Raw genomic sequence first — 23,941 nt, forward strand, 5'->3', positions numbered from 1 at the left:
ACATTAATCAGGAAGCCTGTGGTGTTTGAGCATGACGTAGCATGTTTTTTTAAATTTTATTGTTGTTCAAACTGTGACTCAGCAACAATACTTTGGTTTTTTTCCCTTGTCACTAACTGAACTGTTGACCAGTCGAACCAGCTCAAACCATCTGCCAACCATGACTCAGCAGTCCTCAGGTGGACTGCAGCATTTACACTGTGATCAAAATCCACCTTTGGGTTGTTTTAATGAGAGTAAAACGTCTGAATGACGACGATGTTGATGATGAAGAGCTCCTTTGTTTCACAGACGCACCGATGCTTCATCAGTGAACGACAAAGCCAAAGAAAATGGAGTTTTCTAATAAATCTGAAGGAGCAGTGCTGGTTGTCCTGACCTCCATCAGGTCTCTCAGACCTGGAAGGATCCGCGAGCGCTGACGGATCTGAGACGCTTTGTCATGATGGTCATCCGGCCCGACGCAGCAGTCACAGCCAGAGCCGGAAATAAATCTTTGGAGACGCAGCCTCGGAGGGTCGAGCTGCTCTGGGATTTGATCAGATTTATGAGAAATATTCCTGAAGCTCAGCAGCACCTTGAGTTAAAGCTCCACGTTGATCTGATGTGGTGTGTTTAGACAGCAGAGAGACAGTCGGGATTAGAGAGAGAGTCTGCACAACAGCACCATATGTTTACTGCCCACACAATGATGGGAACAAAGTGTCCTCACCATTCATTTATTTATACATTTAACAAATACAAATTGTTTCAAAAATAGCTAAATTACAGTTTTTACATTTTTTGATCAGGACAACCACAAAAATCAGGTTTAATCTTAGATTCTAGTTCTGATTCATAAACAAATTCAGGTTTTAACTGAGTTTCAAGTGTAAGTTTATTATAATGTTATGGAACAGGTTTAAGGTAAATTTATTTCATACTTGGATTTAAATTATGACTGTAGATTAGCGTATATGGGCTTTTAACAGTCAGAGGCTTAACTTATTCAGGATCATAAACAGGTTTAAGTAAGTTTGACAGGAGAACTACTTTCTTATTTTAAATCAAAAAAAAAATACTCTTAGAGATTAAAGTTAGTGAGAATGAACTTTACCATCAACAAGCATAAATCTCTATCCTGGTTTAGCGCTCTCTATCGCCCCCTTCTGGCCTTTTTCATGTATTTTTCAGTTACAGTTGTGTGTGTTTATAAATCAACCACTAAACGACACAAAGCTAATGAGCAGAAATAAGTCAATTAACGAGAGTAAAAAAGTGACTAAACACAATGACTAAAATACCAGAGCACGAATAAAATGCAACAAAAGGGTTTGGTATAAAAACCTGTTCCAGTGCAAACAGTGGATTTAAAGACATTTACGTCTCTCTGCTTTCTCTAACTCTGTGCTTTCTCTAACTCTGTGCTTTCTCTAACTCTCTGCTTTCTCTAACTCTGTGCTTTCTCTAACTCTGTGCTTTCTCTAACTCTGTGCTGTCCTGCAGGAATCACAGCTGCTGTCTCTCTATCGCCCCCTCATGGCTCAGTTATTCAGTTTCAAGTGAATAATCAACTTGATGGTATTTATCAACCACTGACGCTGAATTAAAGAAGCAACTCTACTATAACACACACACGCACACACACACACACACACACACACACACACACACACACACACACACACACACACAGTGTCCGGAGCAGCCCCCGTGGTCCTCTGCTCCAGCCTTTCACACGTGTTACATAAAGCTCCTCAGAGCTGCTCCGTCATCAGGACGTGAATAATGTTCCTCATCCTCAGCGTGAAGCTCAGAGCACACACCCCTCCTTTAAACACACACGTTTGTCTTGGAAACGAAACAATAGGATGGCATCATTATTAATTGAAAATCGAGCTTCAATCAAGCCAAAGTCTGAACACGCCCACATTTAAATACGCTAGTACCGAGCAACGAATAAAAAAACAAAGTTATAAAAAATTAATTTTATCTTCATTTTAATGCATGTTCAGGTGAATTCATCTCTTTCCCTAGAACCCCCCCCCCCCCCCACCCCCCATAGGGAACCAGTAGCATTAACTTTTTATAATACAATTACCGTAACATTCTATGTGTTGCGTACTGGAAATGGTCCACGAGCCGGTGTTTGGGGGCCACTGCCTCCAATTAAACCAACACCAATGGGTTTGTGTGTATTTTCATAAGTTTTTATTTTTATACATTACACACTTATGGTCAGAGTTACAGAAAACATTCTCACTAGGAAGGAGTTCAGGACTCACTTTGACTAGTATTACTAGGAGTCACATATAAAAATACTATTATAACTAGTTTAACTAGAATTACTCATTAAATGTTTCTGTGAAGTTGAAGAGGTAGAGAAAAATTTTGTTTTATCTTATGTGGCGGCGTTTCTACCAGCGTTTGAAACGGAAGCGTTAACGTGTCACAGTATTCCCATCATTCCCACTCAGCCGGTGAAGGGAACTCCCAGTTTGAAGCAGGACAGTTTTCCCGCCCTTTGGAGGAACAACAGTGGCGTGATGAGTCCGCCCACGATGCTGAAGGTCAGGGTGATCGAGGTGACCCACATGCTGATGCAGCCCTGGGTCCTCAGAATGGCGGGGCCCAACAGGATCACCTGGACGATCTGAGTCACACTGGTGAAGGTCAGCGTCACAACAATAACATTGAAGGCCGACCTCTTGGCAGAGCTTAGGCCGCAGTCGCCGTGGCCCGGCGGAGGACGTGTGAGCGTGCACAGGACGTGCATGCCGCAGTACGTCATGAGCACCAGGAAGAAGAAGGAGCAACATATGAGCAGCACCGCAGACTGATGTACAGTGAACATGAAGGTAGGAATGATGGCGAGGAGCACCACCACCACCCAGTTAGTCACGCAGAACATCAGCCGATACCACAGAGGCTTCAGCCTGAGGACAGAGAGAGGCTTAACTAATCACACAAAGACTCACATGTTATATACAGTATATATATAAATGTCTCTCTATGCAGACCATACTTTTCATTATAAAGGTTACAACTGAACTGTAGAAGGTTTTGGCTTGAAATTATATTTTTAACACTTAATATTTTTTTTAACTTCAACAAGAGCGTTTAAACACTTTGGTTTCACATTGTGCTCAGAAAGGTTTTACAAACAGAGCAGACATCATAGGAGGATGAAAAACAACAGTTATAGTGAAGAGTTTGGTATTACTGCTATTCAATAAATGTCTCTCTATGCAGACGATGCTCTTCTTTATCAAACAGAGCTATTTAATGTATCACATTGGGTTTTCTTGGTTTCCTTTGGCATATGCTTTTGAGTGAGTTTTGTAAAAGCTTCTTTTTTAAGTTGGCTCCATTTGATCAGAACATCCCTAGTTATGCAAGTTAGTTATGCTCTAAGCTCCACCTCCTGCTGGTTGTTTACCTGAGGAACAGGTGTGGGTGTACGACAGCGAGGTATCGCTCCAGGCAGATGCAGCTCTGGAAAAGCGGGCGAGCGATGAACATGAGCCGTAAGAAGAGCTGCAGGAGGAGCAGCTCCTGGCTCACGTTCCTCCCCAGGGTGAAGTGAAGAACCAGGTGGAGCGATGGCAAGCTGAACAGAACTTCAGACAAGGAGAGGTTCAGGGCAAAGATCTCAGACACCGCCACCCCACTCGCCCTGCCCACGATCAGCCATATCACATAGACATTGGTGGGCAGAGCCACCAACAGGTTACAAGCCAACAAGGTGATGAAGCCAGGAGTCAGCTGAAAAAAGAGGAGTGAAGATGTGACGTTGGCTTCCTGTGAACTCATCGTCAGAGTGAAGCTCCGCCCAAATCTGCAGCAAACCAAAGAAGGACAGCCGTCAACCTCCAAACCATGACAGGCAATCTTAACTTCCTCAACTTTCAAACCATCTCTGGTTTCTAAAGAGTGAAACACATGTAGAGGCCTCCACAAGTAGCATTATTTTTTAAAAACTAAAGCTTCTTAAGATAAAGTGTAGGCCACACAGATCACAATTTTACAATTTACAATTTCATTTAGTAAACACTTTTAGCCACTCCCTCCACCCCAGATCACATCCAGGATTTGTGAGAACATCACACATTTACACACTAGTATTGCCTGTAAATGGAATAAAAATGTTATCCACCTGAAAAGGTGGCCAATTACTTGCCTGATAAAAAGTTTATTTACTTCCACCTGTGGGTAAAACCCTCCACTTCCTTTCAGTTAGAAACAGAGATTTGGTTTCTGAGCATCACTACAATCAGCTGCTGTTTTTCCTGCATCTCCAGTTAGTCATTTTAGCTTCTCTTTTGGCCAAATGTTTCACTGCCTGCCTCATTTGGAAACTGACCCACCTGTGGATTTGCATGGCAAACACCAAACACTAATGTGAACATATGAGGCATTCAAACGCCGCTTGCGAGGAAGCAAAATTGCGGTTTCAGTTAGAAATTTTTGCTTCTCATTTTCCTCATTTATCAGAGATTTTACAAACATCTGGAAAATGTTGAGCACGACGAGAAAACTCATAGTGAAGAGTTTAGGTTTACCGATGTTCAGGAACTTTCTCTTTATGCAGACGATACTCTTCTTTATGCATCAAATTGGGTTTTCCATTTTGGCTGGAAATGTAACGAGGAAAGACTCACAACCAGAAGAGAAAAATGTTTAGCACAAATTAGTTAAAAACTAGAAAATGTTAAGAAAAAAACAGGTAGAAAAATATAAAACAACAGAGTGAAAACTTCAGCTTTACTGATGTTCAATAAATGCCTCTCTATACAGACGAGGTTAAAAACTGAGCTGTAGACATTTATAGCAAGAGCGTTTAACCACTTTGGTTTTACAGTTTTTACAGGTTTTACAAACAGAGCAGACAAACGTTTAGAATAAGTGGTTTAAAAGGTAGAAAACATGGTTGAAAGTTTAACGTAAGAGGATGAAAAGAAAACTCATAGTGAAGAGTTTAGCTTTACTGATATTCAAAAAATGTCTCTCTATGCAGATGATACTCTTCTTTAAAAAAAGGTTAAAAACTGAGCCGTTGAAAGCATAGAAAGGTTTTCTTTGTTGTATTATAGCTTAGAAAAAACATTAACACTCAACAAATCAACACCAACTTTTAAACTTTTAAAGAGTTTTGTTTTTTGTTTTTGTTTTTAAAAGCTTGTCCAAAGACCTAAGATCATTTTTACCTCCGGTCCTCTCTAGCATCGACTCTCGCGGTGAACAGCCTCACGTTGCATTTCCCTCTGACCGCTTTGAAAACGACGATCCAACCCACTCTGTTTGCATGTGGACATTTCTGTCCAATCAGACGTGAGAAGATTTTCCATTTGGTTTGAATGTGAAAACATTTAAAAGTTACGAGTTCTGTGGCCATAAAAAAAAAAAACTCTGTTCACCTGTACAGTCTGCTCTATCTGACCTGCTTTTAAAGCTCATCTGTAAACATTCTAATAAATAATAAACTAGCTAAAACAAGCATGGAGCTCTAAAACATGATGGAACTCCCACCATGCTGCACACTAGAGAAGTTCAACATGGTATAACTGTATTTAACATATAAAGATATTTTGCTTAGAAAAGTATAAAGAAAAGAGAGCCAATGAGGACTCACCTGGTCAGTGGGCTTATGGGATATTAGGTCCAGTCATGTGTGATTAAAAACGCTTTGCCGTCTCCCGACTCTGTTCATTCAAAACACGACATGATGTTAAGTCCAGGGAAGCCACGTCGTAGAGAAGATGAGGAAAATGAGCGAGTGAGCAGAAAGGCTAATATGACGAGGATTTCTTTATTCCTCTGACAGGTGATAGATAACAAATAACTACTAGTAAAACTAACTAATATCAGTAATTATGTTTTCATGAATAGTTGGAAGTAATAATAATTGTAATAAGTAAGAGGTATGATTAATTAGGGGATTTTGTGGTAAAAATGAGGATCTTTCACTGTCTGCGGTTTAGACGTAAGAGTCAAATCTAGAAATGTGACTCTAGATAAGACACACACAAAGTTAGCACCATTAGCTCAGAGTGAATGCTTTGCATAATGAGAATCCTAAAAACCACCGCCTGGTTTGCATGGATTGGAAAGTTTGGCGTGAGGAACGGGAGCAGATGGAAAAAAGACAGAGTGGAAACGCTGTGTGTGTGTGTGTGTGTGTGTGTGTACAGCTGTGCTCCAGGTGTGCAGCAGGATGCCAACATCAGGGAGCTGATCAGCATTACTTCAGATAATAACTGCAGAAAGTGGTTCCTTTGAACAAGTGGGGAATCTGAACCGCCCAGTTTGGGTCTAAACCCAGTCCTAAACCAGTCCAATACCTTGTGCCACACAAAAAACGCAGATCGCAGGTTAAAAAATGGAGCTTTTCAAACGTCTTTCATTGCCCAAATAACAAATAATAACAACTAAATATTCATGCATTTATTACCGATACAATAAAATAGATCCAACCGTCATAAAGTGTTTCACGTCCCTTAAAACTTACCTTTGGTCCTTTTTGCTCTTTTGGTCCCTTTTGACTCACGTTCAGCTCCTTGTGAAGCTCGTCTGTTCCTATTTGACTCTTTGGCTCCTCTTGGTCCTCATTGGTTGTTGTTTGGCCTTAAGTCCTTGTTTGACTCAGTTTGACTCTCATTGGGTTCCTTTATTGGCGCCTTTTAACCTTTTCCACATTTGTCCATTGTTGGGTTCATTTTAGTCCTGTCTTGGTTCCTTTACCCTCATTTGGATTATTTTGGCCCTCATTTGATTCCCCCCCCCCCCCACTTTTTAGCTCATTGTCTGTTTTGTTCTTTGTTTGGTTCTGGTCAGGCTCATTTGGTCCATTGTTTGGTTCATTTTAGACCTCTCTTGGTTTCCTGTTCCTCATTTTGGGCCTTTTTTTGGCTTTCTTTTAACCCTCACTTGTCTTTCTTTTTGGCTCTTTGTTAGCCCTCTTTCTCTTGTTTTGTTCTTTGGCCTCATTTGGTTCTCGTCTGGTTCATTTCAGTTCTTTTGACTCTCATTCAGCTCGTTGAGACTCCTTTTGGCCATAGTTTGGTTCTATTTTGGCTTCTTTTATCCCCTTTTGATGTTGTTTGGCTCCTGTTGAACCCTGATGGGATCATTTTGGTCCTTATTTGCCCTTTCTTTGCTCCTCGGCCGTGGTTTGGCCTCCAGTGACCTTTATCTGACCCTGGTCTGCTCTCACGTCAGCATCCCACTGACTTCCATGCGCACAGTAGGCCAGACGTGCACTTGTGGGTGGAACCGTACGGAGGCCATATGATGAGAAAGAGGAGGAGCCTAACCAATGGTGATAAACAACTAAAGGAGGCTTTTTATGAAGCCTTGGACTTAGAACTTTAAACCTCTGCAAAACAAGGGGGCGGAGTCAGAGCCAGGTCAAACGTCTTCACATCCCATGCCTGCATTCAGAACAGTCACAGACGTACAATAACACACACACACACACACACACACACACACACGTGGCTCTGATGAGCTCATCACACCTGCTTCTGTTAGCCACTGACCAATCAGGGCTCAGCGTGTCGTGCTGTGTGTGCGTCTCACAAAACAAGTCGTATTTCTAAAAATAAGATCTGCAGACACACAAAAAAACCCAAACACACACACACGCTTTCATCAGCAGCTAATAACAGAAAACCACAGCAGAACTTAAACTGTGTGTGTGTCATGTTTGTGTGTGTGTGCGTATCTCAAAGTGTGGAAGTGTGTGCTTGTAATTTACGTGTTTTGTTGTGTCATTAAGTGTGTTTGAGAGGATCCATGTGTGCTTGCATCGTGTTGTTGTTGTTGTTGTTTTTTTTTTTGTTTTTGTTTTTGTTTTTGTTTTTGTTTTTGTTTTTGTTTTTGTTGTTGTTGTTGTTGTTGTTGTTGTTGTTGTTGTTGTTGTTGTTGTTGTTGTTGCTGTTGTTGTTGTTGTTGTTGTTGTTAGCCACTGCTTCATCAAACCGCTCTACAAATGAACGCCTTCTATCTCCGTCCTGCTTTATGCGTCTGAAACTCTTCCTGATTGTTCTGCAACTGTTTATCTTCATCACTGTTGACGTCTAATTGGACGTCCCCATGGGAAAGTATGCAGACACATTTTGATTTGATTACGGATCACAAGCCGAGCGACGCTCCGCCGCATTCCTGCAGCCACTGACGAGGAAAAGAAAGGGAGGAAAACAGGAGGAAAGAAGAGGAAAACTAATGGAAAAATAAAGAAAATTAAAAGAAAACTAAAGACAAATAAAGTAAGCTAAAGGGAACTACTGGATGAAATACAAGGGCACAAAGAGAGAGAGAGGAAAAAGTATATTAGAAAGTGAAAGAAAACTAAAATATTTAGTATAAATATATACTGAAAGTGCAAATCAAAGGAAAATCTATGGACATTTCAAAGAAAAAAAAGGAAATGTGGGAACACAAAGAGAACTATGGAAAGAATTAAATTACTGCCCCCTATTGACAGAAATGTGTCATTACACCACATGACACAAAAATCAATTGGTACAAAAAATATGTTAATCCAAAAACACACACAGTTAATGTCAAAGACTAATTCATCGAACTAACAGAGGAGCAGTTACTTGAAAAATGGGGCCCCCAGGGTCCCCTATGACACATCCGGGGTAATGGGCCCCAATTAGGTATGTGCCAATGATGCAGTACCACCAACCGTCGTAATATTTGACTCGTAAATAAATGAGAAATCGACTTTCGTTTTTTTTTCCTTTTGGGGCCCCAATTCAAAAATCGGGCTCCGAGAGTCGATGAGTACACATCCATAGATTATAGCTACCAAATTTCAGCCCAATCTGTTTACAAATTTAACTAGTGTGAAGAAGAAGAAGAAGAAGAAGAAGAAGAAGAAGAAGAAGTAGAAGAAGAAGAAGAAGAAGAAGAAGAAGAAGAAGAAGAAGAAGAAGAATAATTAAAAGGAGAAAAAGACTTGAATGTTGTCAACTAATTAACAATTCATAATCCAGGACATAAAAACCAATAATAATCTAATCTTGTTGACTAAATCGTTTCACCTGCTCAACAAAAACAAAGAGCAACAGGAAGTGACCTCAGACAAATTGGGACTGACCACACAAACACAGAGGGGTCTTTTCTGCTGAGTCAGCATTTTCTGGGATAAATGAAAAATAAAGTAAACATTTCACATGATCTGTTTTTCAATCACTCTTTTCTTCACTTCATTCGCTGCTCTTGTTTTTTCTAAACTTCTCACAGAGAGCCAATCATATGGTGTTTCTCACGCTTACTGTTACACAAACACATGAAGTCTGCTTTATTTCAAACAAACTTCAGGAGAAACAACAAAGAAGTGTCCGTGTGATGATGTCATCGTGTTCGTCGTCCAGGTAAAGCACAAAGATATGACTCGGCAGGAAAATCCTTGAGGCTAGAAGAAGAAAAGTGCGAGTCGCAGCAGATGTGGTGGTCAACCCAAACAAACATGTGTCTGTGTCTGTAAACCATCAGCTGATGAAAAACTTCAACAATCCTTTGATCACAATCAGGTTCTTCCTCGCCAAAGATTTGATCTGTCGTCAAGACGAGCGCTAACGCTAACCACGCCGTGAGAACTTAGTCCTTCGCCCACTTTTCCATATTTTCATCAAACTGAAGGGTCCTGTTTTTCTCTACTCGCATGGTTCTCCACTAACCCGACGGGTCCGGTTTTGATGCTGCTCACGTGGAAATGTGGTCTTTATTATTTATAAATGCCATAAAAGGAATTTGTTTTATTTGGCGATAAATGAATCAAAAGTCATCAAACGTAATCATTCTGTGTCTCGTAGCTTAAAGCAAGAATATAAGGAATACACAATAACAAGCTCATATTCTACATCAGTGGCTCTCAACCTTTCAAAATAAAGGTCCCAGAGAGCAGGGACCCTCCAAAATAAAGGTCCCAGAGAGCGGGGACCCTCCAAAATAAGGGTTCCATAGAGCAGGGACCCTCCAAAATAAAGGTCTCAGAGAGCGGGGACCCTCCAAAATAAAGGTCTCAGAGAGCGGGGACCCTCCAAAATAAAGGTTCCAGAGAGCAGGGACCCCCACTGTAGCTGAAGGTGGTTGAACACAGACATGAACATTGAAGAACAGTCATGTGGAGACAGGACCATCTATAAGGGGGAATAAAGGAGAGATTTTTGGGGTCCAATGATCTAAAAAGCTGTTAAATAATGTATAAATCAGGCTGAATGTTTCACTCCAATAGAAAACAATGGGACGTTTACAGGCAGTGGGGCCGTGTGACATCATCAATCACATGATTTAAAAATGGCTCTAAAACTGTAAAGTAGTCCTGTTTTTAAAAGGATATTAAATGAATATGGTGAATAATAATGTGTTCAGTTATACATAGATCTACTAATAAAGACATTTATTAGAGTTTAGGACACATTAATAAAAACAGTGGAGGATCCTTTGACTTAAACCTTTACACTGAAGGATTTTAAACATCCCTAATGTACATTCCTCCATATACAGTGGTTCACATGTGGAGCTGATAAAACATGATTCTGACATGGGTTTGATTGGATCACCTTTAGTTTCTAACACATGGTAATGTTGATAGTTGCCACTTGTTGGCGCTGTACTGTGCGTTGGTACTGGTTCCATCTGGGTTATTTTCTCCTGCTCTCGTCCCGTCTCACTGCCGTGTGGAAGCACTAGAAGAACAAGAAGGACCCACAAATTCCTCTCACGCAAAAAACCATAAATAAGTTCTCCAACAAAGGCTGCCTGTGATTAATGCGACCAATCGGAGGAAGATTTCCCAATATTTGTTGGACGGGAGGAATTTTCCTGCAGCTAAGTGAAGGCAGATCAGTGGGATCGTCCTAATCCAGCCAGAATAATTGGGATGTGTTGTTTTCATGTTTAACTGCTGTGTTGTTGCTTTGACAGCTTGTGCCGACCATAAGCCTCCGTCTCTGCCTCCACTTCCTGTTGGACAAACACACGGCGGTTGTTTTGGCTCTGCCATCAAAGCCTGTTCCATGGACGCTAACGTTAATCTGCATTTTTTACCTCTAATTACAGAAACCCAGTACAAATAGAGGCTGGAATATTCTCTGGTTCCCTAAAAACATCACAGTAAATAAATAGTGTTCATCTAGGACGACGACTCTCAGCTTAGACCTGAACTACAGACGCACTAATAACAGACCACTACACATGTTCACATGCACAGCAACACACAGGACCAGGGGCCACGTGTGGAACGTGGAGCGGCCCCCAAATCAACACATGAAATAACTTTAAAGACACAAAAAAAGATTAAAAAACACAACATAACTCTAAAAAGACAAAGAAATATGTTTTTAAATGCCCAATGACTAAAAAACACACAATAACTTTAAAAACATACGAACACACTTTAAAAAACACACAAACCCTTCCCTGAGTTCACTTCAACATGTGGAATAAAAGTATAAATGTTTGATCAAGGATCTAAACTGGTCCCAACATTCCTAATCAGTGATTTTAAATCCAACGATTAAGGAGTTCCAAACTAGAATAACACAATTTACGACAGAACATCTTCAAACTTTTATCTTAGAAACATAGGAATTACAAATCACAAATTGTAAAAGTAATTAGAATTCTGTCATTTTCTCACACCTTCTTTTGATCAAACTCAGCTGTGATATTCCCTTCAAAATAAAAGCTCACTTTAATACATTTTAAAGCTCTGATGTAAAGCTTTGATTTGGATCTGTATAGATATCAATAGAATAGATACTGAAACATTGTTAGAACTAAACGCTCACCTCAGTATCAGGACGTGGTTTTTCACTGACGTTAAATATCTAAACTCTGGTCTAATGCTCCGCAGCGTTCCTGGGATCCATCACTCTGACCCTTCACACTTTCCCAGCTGTCCCAGAGCTGTGCTTTTCCAGCTGATTGTTTCCTGAACGTAGCCATTCCCTCGTCCTCCTCACATCCTCGCCCACTCTGATTAGACTCAAATCAAAGAAAAGTCCCACTTCTGTCTTTTCCATGCGGTCGCTCAAAGGTCGTAGCGATGCTTTGGAAAAGCTCAGAGGTGGAATAACGGGAGGAAGACGTTTATAGATGATTTCATCGTAAACACTTTGTAACACTGCTGGTGTCAGAGTCAGAACAACCACACGAGGGCGCCACAGAGGACGATAATCTACTCTACAATAACGAGTAGTTTCACTCTTTAGTCCTGTGTTTTCAACAGCTGCTGGTTCCTATGGCAACGTACGTTTGACCTTTGACCTCAGACAGAAAAGAGTCAAAAGAGACGAGTTCATGACCCTGTTTTATACTAAAGCTGCTGGAGACGATAACTTTTTATCAGATGAAGACATTCAACTAACGTACTATACACTACAAACTCAATGAGTATATACTATAGTATATACTACTACTATATACTATAGTATATACTGTCTACTATATACTATAGTATACACTTCTACTATATACTATAGTATACACTTCTACTATATACTATAGTATACACTTCTACTATATACTATAGTATATACTGTCTACTATATACTATAGTATATACTACTACTATATACTATAGTATACACTACTACTATATACTATAGTATACACTGTCTACTATATACTACTACTATATACTATAGTATATAGTAGTAGTATATACTATAGTATATACTACTACTATATACTATAGTATACACTGTCTACTATATACTACTACTATATACTATAGTATACACTGTCTACTATATACTATAGTATATACTACTATTATATACACTAGTATATACTGTCTACTATATACTATAGTATATACTTCTACTATATACTATAGTATATACTACTACTATATACTATAGTATACACTGTCTACTATATACTATAGTATATACTACTACTATACTATAGTATATACTGTCTACTATATACTATAGTATATACTTCTACTATATACTATAGTATATACTGTCTACTATATACTATAGTATATACTGTCTACTATATACTATAGTATATACTTCTACTATATACTATAGTATATACTGTCTACTATATACTATAGTATATACTTCTACTATATACTATAGTATATACTACTACTATATACTACTATTATATACTACTATTATATACACTAGTATATACTGTCTACTATATACTATAGTATATACTTCTACTATATACTATAGTATATACTACTACTATATACTATAGTATATACTGTCTACTATATACTATAGTATATACTACTACTATATACTATAGTATATACTTCTACTATATACTATAGTATATACTACTACTATATACTATAGTGTATACTTCTACTATATACTATAGTATACACTATCTACTATATACTATAGTATATACTTCTACTATATACTATAGTATATACTACTACTATATACTATAGTATATACTTCTACTATATACTATAGTATATACTTCTACTATATACTATAGTATATACTACTACTATATACTATAGTATATACTACTACTATATACAATAGTATATACTACTACTATATACTATAGTATACACTGTCTACTATATACTATAGTATATACTTCTACTATATACTATAGTATATACTACTACTATATACTATAGTATACACTGTCTACTATATACTATAGTATATACTTCTACTATATACTATAGTATACACTACTACTATATACTATAGTATACACTACTACTATATACTATAGTATATACTGTCTACTATATACTATAGTATACACTACTACTATATACTATAGTATACACTACTACTATATACTATAGTATACACTACTACTATATACTATAGTATATACTGTCTACTATATACTGTAGTATATACTGTCTACTATATACTATAGTATACACTACTACTATATACTATAGTATATACTGTCTACTATATACTATAGTATATACTGTCTACTATATACTATAGTATACACTACTACTATATACTATAGTATACACTACTACTATATACTATAGTATACACTACTACTATATACTATAGTATACACTACTACTATATACTATAGTATATACTGTCTACTATATACTATAGTATACACTACTACTATATACTATAGTATACACTACTACTAAATACTATAGTATATACTGTCTACTATATACTATAGTATACACTACTACTATATACTATAGTATATACTGTCTACTATATACTATAGTATATACTGTCTACTATATACTATAGTATACACTACTACTATATACTATAGTATACACTACTACTATATACTATAGTATATACTGTCTACTATATACTATAGTATACACTACTACTATATACTATAGTATATACTGTCTACTATATACTATAGTATATACTGTCTACTATATATTACACTATATATGTTCACACTGAGACTAAATATCTCTGTTGATTCTCTACCTTTATTTTGAAAGTTCTGAAAACATTTGAAGTGAGAAAATGACCAAGTAGAATATCAACATGTGCTCATTAGATCCATAAAACTCACGTAGACATATTTCATTCACATATTTTCAGAGACATTCCATTGGTCTACTGACTACATTTCCTGTTACCTTCAAAATAAGAGCCCTATTTACCAAAAAGTAAAAAAAAAAAAAAGAAAATCATGGAAGACAAGAAGTGATGCTTTGACTTTTAATTTTGACTTTAATATTTACATTATATTTAAACTTCATTCTCAAAATTTCAACTTTAATCTCAACATTTTGACTTTATTCTTGATTTGCCCAAAATTATTTTCTCCATCAAAATTGGCCCTAATCTGCTTCCATAGTTTCTCATCTCTTGGTTACATTGTTAGGCTTCCAATCAATAAAATATTGGTATTAATATATTTGGTGTAGAAGTCTGAGCCTCTTTTCTCTCAGTATATTAGATTATTATTAAAATGATCCTGTAGAGAAATGACAGGTAGTGGAAAAAGTTATTCTAATAATTATTAACCAAGTATGTGTCAGACATGAAACAGTAAATTACATTGTAATTTACCGTTTTTATAGGATTTTCATGACAATTAAAATTAAAAAGTCAATTATCTGAACTCAATTACAATTTAATTATGATAAGAGCAACAGATTATTTCACTTACAATAATAATTACATCATAATTGTAAGTGATTCTTAAAAACACGCTGATCTGTCCTGAAGCAGGAATATTTCCGAGCGTCTGCAGAGCGAGGCTCACATTAAATAAACAGCCACGTTGGAAAGTCACATTAAGGAATTCCAAGGTGTTTCCAGGATGTGGGAAAACTCCCCCTCTGACCGGGACTCAAACTTAAACATCTGTCACAGGCCGTGATTAATGTGAGCGCTCAGAGCTGACCAACCATTGGACGGATCCAGTCGTATTTCACCGTCACCACATAACATGGCTCGGACGCAGGAGCGAGAGCTGCTTTTCCAAATCAGAAGTCCATAAATCTGCTGTGGAATCACAGGAGAGAACATGATTCCTACTCCCGACTTTAAAAAGTCGTTACACGGCAAGAGTGACGATGAAAAAACGCCAAAAAAATGACAAAACGCGGAAATATGGCAATTGAACGGTTGATCCAGTCAACAATGGGAGTCATTAGATCAATCTCTTCATTGGCTGAAAACTTTTTCTTCTTCTAAGGAAATTCAATCTCCAGTCAAAAAAAGCACGGAGGAATTCAAGTATCATAAATACGATCATAAATACTATTAACAGGTCCAACAAACGTGACCTGGGACACTTTACAGTGGATTTACTACATATTGTGTCTATTTCCAACTTCTACACATTAAACTCCTTTAAACTCTTTCATTTAACACCAAACATCCTCAGGTAACAAATGAGCTGATTCTGAAAGTAGAGATTAACGTTGCCATAGCAACAGTGTTGGCTATCCCTTGGTCATTTGAACTCAGTGGCTCTTTCATTGGTCCAAAGTATCGCCATAGTTACAGAGTAGCTTTCTAGATACTAGTTAAACTATCTAATCATCTCTGGACTAGTAGGACACACACAGACACACACAGACACACACACACAGACACACACACGCTGTGTTTGTCAGTGAGAACATGGAAGCTCCACAGATGTTTCCCACAGATGTTCCATCAGTTCATCCGTCGTGTTAAAGCTCCATGTCTGGGAGTCCATTGGTTTTCAATTAGAGGCAGCTTTCCAGAACACACACACGCTTACACACGGGATAAATCTGTCCACAGCCAGCACGCATGATAAGAGATATTAGTCACAGGAGACGCCCGCGGACACAACCAGCGACTCCTCTGATGGACTTTCAAGAGTCTTGGTAGACAAAGAAGAAGCCGCTGTGCTTATCATTCCTTTAGCAGATGCAGCGCGCACGTAAACACCGGACGAACCAAACCGCTGGAATGAAGAAAACCACAGATAAACCTGGGCTGGTAGGTTCACCAACAAACTAGGTTATGGAACCAGATATTTGTACAGAATCAAGACTCAAGAGTCCCTGGAATTGTAGAAAACCCGTTTAACCATCAAAAACTCACGGGACTATAACGGTCTGAGTACAGGACCAGGTAGAGGATTCAGATCAAAGACCCAGGTAGCACAGTCTCACAAACGCTCAGGACTGAAACCATCTGACTACAGAACCCAAAGATTCAAGACTAGAACATTTAGTTAAAAGACCCATGATATGGATGATACCAGATCCTTAAAATAATCTAATGAATCATTACTAATAAGACCACAGACGACGCCCCCTGCAGGAGGAAAAGGAACTCTCAATAATTAAAGTCGTGGCTTACGACGGGAGACAGAGACGAGACTTTGGCCAAAAGTTGCATTTTTCTGACTTTCTGACCTCTGGTCCACATCTGCACAAACCTGCTCCTGTTTTCTCTGAAAAACCCAGTTTTATGGTCACATCTGTATCGCTTTGAGGCCACCTCAACAAACCCTCCCAAACAAATCCTCCGCCTGCTTTCAATGTTTGAAGTGAAACCCGAAGCAGAGACGTTGGAATGATTTATTCTGTTGTGGAAAAGTGTTATTGTTGTCATATTGGGAATGTCAAACTGGAAATGGTCTTAGGAAGTGTTTCCAATTAGAGAGACGACGATTTTGTTTAACAAACGCCACATTTTATCTGCAGAAAACACGATTAAAGTGTTTGTATCAGTGCTGCAGGAGAACCAGTTCACACTGGTTTCAGACTTCATTCATTCTATGGATCCTGGTTCAGCTGATGATTTGGTTCTTTTGAGTCAATTGAATCCTTTCTGTATTTAAGTGAGTGCATATATACTAAGTTACTCCATATTTTGTATTTTTTTTAATGCAGTTGGACAGAAAACGTTGGTGTCCCATCATTGACCCAAATACAACAATAATAGTATGTTTTTGAAATGTTACTAAATTACTCCTGTAATTTATTTTGTTATTCAAAGTTTCAAAATATCATGTGGTGTGACTGTGTGGCAATGACTGCTGGTTTTAAAAAATATTTAATCTCCAAATCTAAATTAATTAATTTTATTCCCCATTTTATTTCTGTTATAGTCCTGTATGAGATTTATAAGTATTTCTATTTCCATCATAGTATTAATGCAAACTTTGCCTGATGATTAACATTTTATGGAATTGAGTTTTTTGTTCAACTGTATTTTTCAGTTAAAAACAGGTTTAAATGAATAAAAATATACCATACATGTAGTACCTCTCATACTTGAATTTTTTAAAAAGACATTATTTGACTGTAATTTAAATGCTCAAACTATCATGTGGTGCAACCATATAACTATAGTATTTCTATCATAATATTCATGCAAACTTTGCCCGATAACACCATTTTATGCAATATCATCTTATCCTTATATGACCAAAATCACGCAAGATTTTGCACAAGATTTGACATTATGTCTGTTTGCTAAAGTTGCTACACATTAGCTCACCCGTTTTAAGATAATAAAAATAGTGGAAATGTGTGGGTCATAGAGATATTTCAATTTTAAAGGTGAAGTCATCATTTTGTGTCATATTACTGACAATTCTGTCTCTGTCCACCCGTTAATAAAGATAGAATGTGTGTAAATGTGAGATATTTTCCTCAACATGCACGTGAGGCTTTATTCAGTATCAGACAGATGTGCTTTGAAAAGATTAAGAAAAAAAATGAAAACCAATAATAATAAAAACTAGAACTAGAATAGTAGTTATGAAAGGGGGCCAGGTTTTGCAGAGCCCATGAAGGATGACGGGCTTGGGGCGATCAGGCCAGTCTGGAGATTGTATGTGTAAAATGTGGTGCAGATAGAGCTGGAAAACTAGGAGGAGTTAGAAAAAAGTAGGTTTTTGATGTGTAGTGACTTACAAAGACAAAGATGCCGTGGCCTATGACAGAAGATGCCACTATTTAAGGAACACGTGGAAATAAAGTTTATGAAGATGTGATTTAAAATGTGAAAGTTACAGGCCAAAATTATAGCGCCACCTAGTGGCACACTTTTTGGTATGGATGGTGTGTGTGCTTTTCTATATGTATCCTGTACATTTCACAGTCCTCAACATAATACTTGAGCTGCAATAAATGTTAGTTACTTATGTTGTAATAAGCCACGCCCTCTTTGACCAATCATGATTAACTTCGAGACATGACCTCAGGAGCGACCCAAGATCATATCCACCAAGTTTGGTAAAAATCAGTTTTGCCATTTAAGAGATGAGTTTCTCATATTTGCAGCGCCCCCTAGTGGCTTAAATTATTCAAATTTCTCTTGTACCCCCACAGTCACATGTCAATCAATGATCTCAGATTTGGTGTTGTTAGCATTTATTTAGACCGAGGTATGCAACAGTTTGCGTTTATATAGCTAGCTAGAAAACTTTACTCGTTAATAATTTGTGCATATTTTGACTGAACAGAATTCTTTACTTAACTATAGATCACGTCCAACTGAAGACTTTATGTGCCAAGTTTCACACTGATTGGACAAAACCACAAGCAGGAGTTATAAAAAGTAGGCTTTCCAGTTTTCATGATTTTACGCCACCACAACTATAGGCGGAAATGGGCGTGGCCTAGCCCAGGTGATTCAATGCTATTCAGGAAATCTGTGGATATGAGGTTTTTGGATGTGCGACATAGTTATAGGCCTAGGTAAGCTGGGGGGTCTAGACCAACCCTCCAAAGGGCACCGCCCTCCCTTGTACGGTTTAGCTAGCAGCACCACTTTTACCAACAGAAAAATAAAAATAATAAAAATCAGAACAAAAACAATACCTTTCCCAGCACCGCTGGGCCACTAGGCCCCCTAAATATTTCTATTTTGTTTCAGGAAATTAATTCTGAATTTTCTGTTTGTTTTCCCTGAGCACGGATCTTTAGAAATGTATTAATAATAGTCATGTTTAGTTTATTTTTTTAATAACTTTTTGTTGGAAGCAGTTCCACAGGTACAATACAAACTGTGTAATTTTTCCCTCCAAATCTCTTCTTCCCACCCTCCCACCCTCCCACCCTCCCATAACATTCGTTATTAGTGCGTAACGGTCAAGGACATATCAATAATACAAAGTACATTTCAACAATACACAAAAATAAATGAATAAAATTCAATGAAATTTAAAAATTTAAAAAATAAATTAAATAAAAACATTTTAAAAAGGGGGGGGCTCAGTCATTAGCATTAGACAGGTGTCAGAGAGTCAATATGATTTAGGAAACGTCTCCAAGTAATTTCAAATGACTTTAGTGAGCCATTAAGGGAAAATCTTAGCTTCTCCAGTCTAATTAACAATAAGAGCTTTTTAACGGAGGGTGGGGGAGTTTCCAGTGAAGCAGAATGAGACGTCTGACCAGCAGGGTGGAGAAGGCAAGGACGGTCTGTAAGGGGGTACCAAACAGGGCTCAGATAGGATCAGGCATAATGACTATTATATGCTGCACTAAGAGACGTAAAAATATCAGACCAAAATATGACAAGCCTGGGACAGAAAAAAAACATGTGGGCGGGGTCAACTGGAGATTGTTTGCACCTATTACAAGAGTGGGTTACATTGTGGTAGATCTGAGACAGTTTCAGGTTAGTGTAATGGACTCTATGTACAACTTTACATTGCACAGATTGAGGAGAAGTCCACCGACTTTAAGACCCGTGGCCAATAATCTTCAGATAATGGGGTCCCTAGCTCCCACTCCCAAGACTCCCTGGGCCCAAAACTGGATGGATCACAAACTTCTAATGGAGTTCACTGTGATCACTGGGTTGGAGGTCAAGTTGGAAGCACTTAAAGGAAGTTGAGAGCAAATCAAAGAGAGAAGAAGTTAATTTCATGGGGCATCTCTCATTAGGTATATCATTAATCAGTATAACACTTTATGAATATTACAAGACCAGTAACAATGCAAGAAACTGGGCAGAGCCAGGCCGCCAAGCGTTTTGGAGAGCTGTAATACTGATGTCCTGATGTGCTGCGTTTTATTGCCCCATAAAAAAGAACTTATTAATTGATCGAGTGATCTAAAAAAACCATTTTAACCAAATTAACTTTACCTAGTAAGGACAATGGATGGTTGGCCCATCTATCAAAATCAATTTAGCATCTTTCAAGACCATGTACACAAGAAGCAGTAGCTCCTCAGTCCTGATACGAACCAAAAACAGAAAACAAAAACGAAATACATACAAAAGAAAAAAGGCACCAACACCATCTCTCCACACCCCACTCTCTAATAAAAACCCAACCTATCCACATCCTGAATCCCAACAGGATCCCACTTTCTACTTCCGTAACCTTCTCTTGTTCTAGAGGTCACTCGGTTCCACAATATAAAAATAAACCACACCTCCAAAAAGAACAACTGATTACAGAAAAGGTATAATAGATGTAACATCCAACTCAAAGATACAGGTCATCAGTCTATTCACCTCCATTTTCACCACAAATAACAAAACCATCCTCTCAATAGTAAACACTTCAATGCAAGAGAGAGAGAGTAAATAATAAGTATATACATACATACATACATAAGAAATACATGTATGAAAAGAAGAATAGATCATTAGGAAAAAGCTGAAGTTAATTAAATGGGGGAGTAAGTGGGGCCTTGAGTTATAACTCTAGAAATAGGAGCACGCCTAGACATAGCCCACCCACCCACCCACCCAGCCAAACACAAACACACTCTCCCACAGCATGCACTCATGAGATAAAAAAATAAAATAATAATAAAAATACTACTGAGGGAACAAAATAATAATAATCAGGCAGTATATGACACACATAAACAAAGGGGAAGCAGTTATTCAGAGGAAAAGTAATGTCAAATATAAAAGAGTTATTAATATAGATATAAGTAAACCAACGGCGTATTACACAGCCTCATCAACATTAAACTTAACGTATGACTGAACTACAAACAGAAAGAACATTCCAACAGTCGCTCATTGTAAAACACTTCCACCAGACTCTCAAAAGTGAACGTTTCATGGTTGTATGTAACTTTTAGGCGTGCAGGAAACAGCATCCTAAATGTGACTCCTTTCTTTGTTTGACTTCTTGGCAGTGGTTGCGCTGATGTCCAGGTAAACTCGTAGCCATGGCCCACTGAAGCACCTTCTCCCTCTCATGAAAACAGTGAAAACATACCACAAAAGGTCTGGGGTTCCCTCCTGGTCTGGGTTTAGCACCGGGGAGCGATGTGGCCTCTCCAGCTCCAGAGGCTTGGAGAAGACCTTCTCACTGCCCTCTGGGAGGTTTATAATCAGTGCTTGTCACACGCTATAAGTCCCTGCTGGCTCTGGGCCTGTCGGCCGGCGCCCACCGGCTGCCCATTCGGTGCGACTCTGGCTGTCTGCTGGGTGTGGGCCTTGGCTCCTCTGCTAGGGTCTCGGGTGGGGGGCTTTCTGGGCCCTCCCCTTGGGGGGGTTGGGTGTGGGGGGTGGATGTTGGCAAGGTGCGCTGGGTCCTCGGCACCTTGAGGCCTTCTCGGATGTGTATATGGGGGTGGTGGCTGGTGCTTGGCTTGGGTTGCTTGGCCGTGGGGGGGTGGCCTGGGGCTCCCTGGCCCCCACTCTTTTTGCTAGCCTGGCTGTATCTTCAGGTTTACAGTAGAGGTTCTTACACATACATTGTCTATGATACACTGACATGTCTTAGACTGTAGATAAAACTGGTACTACCACTCACTCCTTCCCTCTGTCCACCACCATTATACCTAAGCTTCACACTGGTCACCAGACTGGTTGGTTTATAACTACATAATAAGCACAATATACACAACTACAACTACACATCTTACTCTCACTTTACAATAATCAACTTTTCTCCACCCTTTACATTTACCACCTTGAGTCCCTCCTCCCTGTTCCCTGTCTGCTTTATCTGACTCTACATGTTAGCTACACACTTCAGCTCCAGCTGCTCTAGATCAGACACACCTCAGCGCTGAGGTTATTGGATCCATATTTATCTTTACAGCCTCAGCGGGAAGCGCTCGCCACTGTTGACCTGACAGAGACGTGAAGGAAGACGTCAGTTGGCTCACAAACATTTTCACTGACAGACACGATGCAGAGCGTGTGCACAGAGCTTCCTCTGAAGGACATTAAACAGGGACCAACACTTCCTGCGCAGCTTTAACCTCTGACCCTGCTCACTGGCTAAGCAGGGCCGCTACGTGCTAAGCTAACCCAAATATCCAGATCAATGCCAAAATCTGCCGTCTGGAAGAATCGCACGGTTAATGAAACTCCAATGCTGTACTTTACACAGCAGCCCACTGACCTATTATACTGTATATTTATATCACCACAGAGGTTCTCAACATCTGGGTCAGCGCCCAAAACTGGGTCATAGGCTCATTTTTTATACGCAGACAAGAAATATAGTTGAGTTTTACAAACTAAAAACAAAGGACGTAAATGTTATTTCTTTAGTGCTTTTCACAGATAAAAATCACAAAGTGCTGTACAAACAAAGATGAATTTAAAACAACAGGAGCAACATCACTGGTGAAGGTTGTTCCACAGTCTGGAACGCCAGGTCTCCTCGAGTTTTAAAATGAGTGTTTGGGATCATAAGGACTGAAGGGTGCGCCCTGAAATGTAGGGGTACAACATTTCAGTGATATACTGAGTTACATCAGGACTAACATTTAAACTGGAAGCCAATGAAGACTGGATAACATCGATCAATCATTATGATCATAATTAAATATTATCACTATTTCATTCATTTATGTGGAATTTGAAATGAAAAACTACACTTTTTCATTAATTTGTACAAACATAATTTTTTTTGTAATTATTTCTTTTTAAACCCAGGACCCCGCCTCCCGGCATAAAGCAGCCAATAAGAAAACAGACAGAAAAAGACAAGAATGACTCCAAAAAAACCAACAAAGATTTTAAAAACACACAATGACCTCAAAAGAAAACAGAACAACTCAAAAATTACACAAAATGAGTATAAAACACATGACTTTGAAAACACACAAAATAACTCAGAAATTAGACAAATTCACTTAAAAACAAACAAAATTTACATCAAAAACACGCAAAATGACTTCTAAAACAAAATAACTCCAAATGACACAAAATGAGTCTAAAACACACAATATGATTTTGAAATCATGCAAAAAATCCCCTAAATTTCTCCAAAAAAACACAATAAATGACTTAAAAAGCCTTAAGTTAAGATAAAGAAATGATTAGAGCTTCAGTTTAAAGACAGAACGAGAACGATTGATTAGGAATATTTAAAACTATGCTGCAGACATCAAAGAGGAGGAAGAAGTGGAATCTGTCCAGGAGGAGGCTTTGAGGAACATTCCAAAGGGTAGCTTCAGGTGCTGGGGATTATGGGTAATGTAGTTTTAAACATGTCCAGATGGAGTCGATCAGAGCTGAATAAAGCTTGTCATTCAGAGCCTGACGCTCCAAATCACTTCCAGACG

At 38.5% G+C, this 23,941-nt stretch overlaps 1 protein-coding gene across 2 annotated transcripts in view; it reads right to left on the bottom strand.

Moving 5' to 3' along the window:
* The window catches only part of sugct (succinyl-CoA:glutarate-CoA transferase), a 43,442-nt gene that overhangs the window by 3,547 nt on the left and 15,954 nt on the right, over positions 1-23,941 (bottom strand). Inside the window, exons 13-14 of one of the 2 annotated variants that reach the window (XM_028434010.1) lie at positions 3,419-3,744; positions 2,222-2,915 (exon numbers count right to left, since the gene is read on the bottom strand). The exons of the other annotated variant lie outside the window; for it this stretch is intronic. Of the exons in view, the coding sequence (XP_028289811.1) occupies positions 2,453-2,915; positions 3,419-3,744 (789 nt within the window). The 3' untranslated portion in view covers positions 2,222-2,452. Of the gene's footprint in view, positions 1-2,221; positions 2,916-3,418; positions 3,745-23,941 lie in introns of those variants that run through there. 2 annotated transcript variants of the gene reach the window in all.

The sequence above is a fragment of the Gouania willdenowi genome, chromosome 20 (genome assembly GCF_900634775.1).
Source record: "Gouania willdenowi chromosome 20, fGouWil2.1, whole genome shotgun sequence".
Classification (NCBI taxonomy): Eukaryota; Metazoa; Chordata; class Actinopteri; order Blenniiformes; family Gobiesocidae; genus Gouania; species Gouania willdenowi.